Here is a 4808-nt window from a genome sequence, read left to right on the forward strand (position 1 = left end):
CGTGGTTTTTTTTTAGAACTGCACTTCTTTTATTTAGTTTTTTAGAATAAGGTGTTTCAACCTTACTACACTCTTTCTATTAGAATATGGTTTTACAAGCCTATAAATAGATATAGTCTACTCCTCTTGTAATCATTCGAATTCAACATAATGAATTATCTTCTCCTCTACCCGTGGTTTTTTTCCTGAAAGGGTTTCTACGTAAAAATCTGTGTGTTTTTTATTTTTCTTTCTCTTTTCTTTGCGATACATTGCCATTATCGACGTTCTATTTTTTCACAAAGAGAAAATATGAGATTTCAAAGGGTGGCAATGATTTTTCTCAAAATTTCAAATATTGAACCTAAAAATGGTATTGATACAGAGATAAGGTACCGATACCTTTGGTAAGGTATCAATACTTTATGCCTGGTATCGATACCTTCGTTTTAAATTCAATTTTTCTAAAAATTCAAAGCTCAAAATGGTATCAATACCTATTCTGAAAACTTTGAAAACATTGCAATTTGGTCCTATTTCATGCTTGAGTCTACAAAAGAGCTTTCGTAGGCTCGATTAAGGCCCGAATTTAATTGTGTATCATAATATTTAGGTGTTTATGACATGATTGAATATTTGAATAATTTATTTATGGTGTATTTGGTCTGTAATTTTAAAAATATTTCAAAAATGTCCCTATTTGATCTCGGGTTGACTTTAAAGCATTTGTATCTTTAAAGCATTTGTATGATCATATAAGACCTGGAAAAGAATGTTTATGGTATAGAATGTTGTATTGTTGTTGATTGCATGAATAATGATTTTATTGTGAATTTTTCAATGGTTGCTCCGACAATGACTGTAGCATCCCATAATTCAGACCCAACTATCAGATCTGGCGAGGGATGTTACAAAGAGAAATATCATATGTTTTTAATTCAAACTTTTAAGTAATATTGTTTCATTCCTTGCACTTATTGCACGTAAAGAATGAAAAACAAAATTTTATTTTATGAAATATTATATTTAAAAATCAAATAAATTATTTATAAGTGTACAAATTCAAATTCTAAATGTGCAATTAATACTCTTAGAAAAAAATACTTATTATTCGATTTAAGAATATTACAGATATAAGAAAATATAAAATTAATTTAAAGTAATACAAAGATTTGATAACATTAACTCTTTATCCATTACATGCATTTATTAAGTTAAGTACTCAAACTAAAAATGTGAGTAAGTATTGGTCATCTATATTGGAATAGGCCTAAGAATTGATGAAACAATATAATCTTTAGTGACACCGGTTGATGTCCGAACTCCGTCGCCATGCTGGTACATGCATTTCACAGTTCGAGCCATGTTCTTAGATAAATTCACAATAACTCGTGGGAAACGATTATCGAAAATTTCTTCATTGATCTTCTTCCATGAATTGCTTATCAGTTCTTTTACATGATTTCGTGCTTTTTCTTCTGATACTCCTTTTTCAATCATGTAACACTGCACTGCTTTCGGTATGTCTCCTCTCTCCATCTCAGCCTTCAAAATGAAACAAATTTAGCATACCTAGAATTTAGTGACTAGCAAATTATGTATTGCAAATGAAGATATTACCTTGGAAGTACCCAGATCATCACTGAATCGAGTAATGAGAGATGACCAGTAAAATAATTGAGAAAAATCCTTAAGACAGTTTGGAAATTGATTAACAATGGAGTCTGCCTCCACAAAACAAAGAAGAACCAACCCTCCAAGACTTCCAATTGAAATCCATGCGTTTTTAATATATTCATCAAAAGTGGGAGTTTGACCTCCATAAAACCATCTGGCTTCCGTGATATGAGCTCTGCAAAGTACAACCCACTGCAATTGGCAAATAACAACAACAAATCAGAGCCAATTCTATGAAATGTTAATTCTCAGGTTCTCCATGTTACCTGTTCTTTGATGTAGGGCAGACCGTCGAGGCCATGGTCTTTCAAGGTTTGTTGGGCTAATTCATTAGTAAAGTCTGAAATGGCTGAGAACATTACTCTCATGTATTCCGGAAGTTCTTGGACGGCCTTCACATCCCAACTATTGCAAATCCGTAAAATCAATAACCCAATTTTGGCTGCTATAAAAATATTATAAAAGAAAGACTATTTATTACCCGGTGACTGCTTTGGTGAAACATTCGAGTTCTTCAAGTGATCCATATATATCATAGATGTCGTCAATTACAGTTGCTAAGCATGCATACTTAGTGAAGCAAATCCTGCATTTGGCATATTGGGGCTCAAAGCTCAAACCAGTAGCCCAGAAATATATTTCCATCAGTCGGTCTCGGCTGAAACTAAGCTTCTCCTTGAAGTTCAATTCCCTCCACCACCTATTTTTCATCCAATAAATAAAAATCCGATTTTGAAAAATAAAAACCATATATTATAAGTAAATTAATCTTACTCTGCAAGTTGTTTCAGTTCTTGTTGGTAAATTGGCTGGATAAGATTGTAGTCTAACTTAGCCAGGTCAAGCAAAACTGAGTTGTTTAAATCATCCATGGCGTAGGAATCAATGAAGTTTCGAGCTTCAATCCTTTCCATCCTCCAATAAAGTGGAACTTCCAATGACCGCTGAACTTGCTTAGCCTTAACTTTCTCCAGTTTCCCTATTACATTCTTAAGATTTTCACTGTTAAAACCCTTAGCTTCTTCAAGGATTTTTTCGCCTTGTATTGCCATGAATGAAGCTTCATTCAAGCTCAAAAGCCCTTCAACATCCCCACATAAGCTCCCCATGAACCTCCCATCACCACCTTTAAATTTCCCCAACACATCTGTTTAATTTTACCATAATAGTTAAAAAGAAAACAAGAAAAGCATATAATTTGTTTGTAACGTGACTGTGCTTAATAAGCTAACAACTTTGAAAGCATCCAGAAACAAACGAACCTGCAGTAATAGGATAGCAATCCTCTCGTAGGAGTCGAAAATGCAATGCGACTGTGGAAAGATCATTGGAGACAAGATTTAGATCCGAATTCAATTGATTCAAAGCCTGTTGAATCTGTTCCTGAAAATGGTAGGCCACTCCAAGCCTCTTCATCGAATCTATTAGCTTCAACAAGGCAGCTGTGTCTTTCGTTGAGGCAAGCAATTTACTAACCGTTTGCTTCAGATCCTCCAATTGTGTAGCACAGAGTTGGTACTAAAATTCACAAGAAAAAGGGTTGTTACATGCAACATATATATAATAACATTTATCACAAGCCTAGCATGCAAAACAACTTAGTGTATGGAGTGGTAAAGGATTGGATGGCGGTGGGATCCCAAATACTGGGATGACGGTTAGCGGATCGACGTTGCTCTTCATTCAAGGATTGGGATGTTGGTGCCATTGAGAAATAAGTTTGAGATTTGCTTATTTCTTCAATATATTGTAAGTTTTGAATTGCTCTGGAGCTTGTCTGAACTTGGATCACCTTAAATAGAGTTTGTGGACGGTGAAGATATTTATCAAGGTTAAGTTAAATAATAGCTTCCAATAATGCCTACGTAAGACGTGCATTCGTGGGAATGCTTCCAACTTTTTCTGTTTGCTGCCCAACTTCTACATCTTATATGTGTAATAGCAGTACATTTTTTGGTGGTTTTTGACAAGGAACCATCACTGTAAATGTTACCAAGGTCTCTAAGGTCTCTAATAATAATAATAATAATAATAATAATAATAATTGAGATGTATTCATGCATGCATGCGTCGTTGGCTCATAAATATAGTCACGTCAAAATTAATCTAACTGAAAGCTAGCCAGTTGTATTCTAAAATTAGGTTTGTTATTAGATTGGATTATTAGAGTAGGCAATAATTTATCAAGTTATTTTGTATTTTAGGTCGATTCAGTTTCGTCTTATTTAAATTTACTTTTATTAGAAAATTATTTGTTTATCAAGATTTAGTTATAAATAAAAATATCAATATAAAAAATATTTTAAAATGAAATAAAAAATAGGCTCAAATAAAAAAAAATGGAGTGGCAACCAACTCAACCCTGTCCTCAGTAAACCCAAATTGGTGGTCGTCGCATGGCATCTGTTCGGTTCTAACCACCTTTGAACGTACATTAGATTTTAGTCAAAGATAAATAAATAATGCAATAAATAATAGAAATTTAGTACTTAAATTAAAAAAAAAACTGCATTAACGTCGTTAAACTATTAGTAAGCTTTCGTTATGGTCACTCAATTTCAAAAAATTATAAATTAATTTTTAACTATTCAAAATTTTTCATTTAAGTCATTGAACTATTCAAAAAATTTTATTTAAATCATTGGGTTGTTTATTGTTTTTTATTTTTAAAAAGTTTGGTTAACGAGCTCTAGCGACAATTCGATGATCAATATGATAAATCAATACTTATCAACGAGTAAAATAACATATCTTAGATCCAAGTTGATTTGACGATCAGTGTCGAATATTAAAGAATAAATTTGTTTGGATTTTAGTTTACAAGTTCTTGACATTCAAAGTTGTTTAATAAAAAAAACTTAATTGTAAAAGAGAATGGGAAATAGAGTTTTCAATTGATGTAAGCGATGCTAACAGAGAATATCGTATAGCAGAGATTTTAAAAGCCTAGTGACTTAAATAAAACTTTTAAATAATTCAGTGACTATTTTGTAACTTTTTGAAGTTGAGTGACCTAAACGTAAACTTACTAATAGTTTAGTGACATTAATTGTAGTTTACCCAAAAATAGAGTAAACTGGATTAAAAACATAAAAAGAAATTAAATTTTGAATCAAAAATGAATCACTCTTTTCCATAATAGCCTCACTTGT

At 32.2% G+C, this 4808-nt stretch overlaps 1 protein-coding gene across 1 annotated transcript; it reads right to left on the minus strand.

Annotated features, from left to right (window-relative positions):
- Window positions 1-1230: 1230 nt before the first annotated feature.
- Window positions 1231-2301, minus strand: LOC105765971 (probable terpene synthase 9). Its single transcript, XM_012585261.2, has 4 exons — window positions 2138-2301; window positions 1923-2061; window positions 1600-1848; window positions 1231-1524 (listed from the first exon to the last, which is right to left on the minus strand). Exons 1-4 carry the CDS (start codon window positions 2299-2301, stop codon window positions 1234-1236), a joined length of 843 nt encoding a protein of 280 aa, XP_012440715.2. The 3' UTR covers window positions 1231-1233.
- Between the last annotated feature and the right edge of the window lie 2507 nt (window positions 2302-4808).

Source organism: Gossypium raimondii, chromosome 5 (assembly GCF_025698545.1).
Source record: "Gossypium raimondii isolate GPD5lz chromosome 5, ASM2569854v1, whole genome shotgun sequence".
Lineage (NCBI taxonomy): Eukaryota > Viridiplantae > Streptophyta > Magnoliopsida > Malvales > Malvaceae > Gossypium > Gossypium raimondii.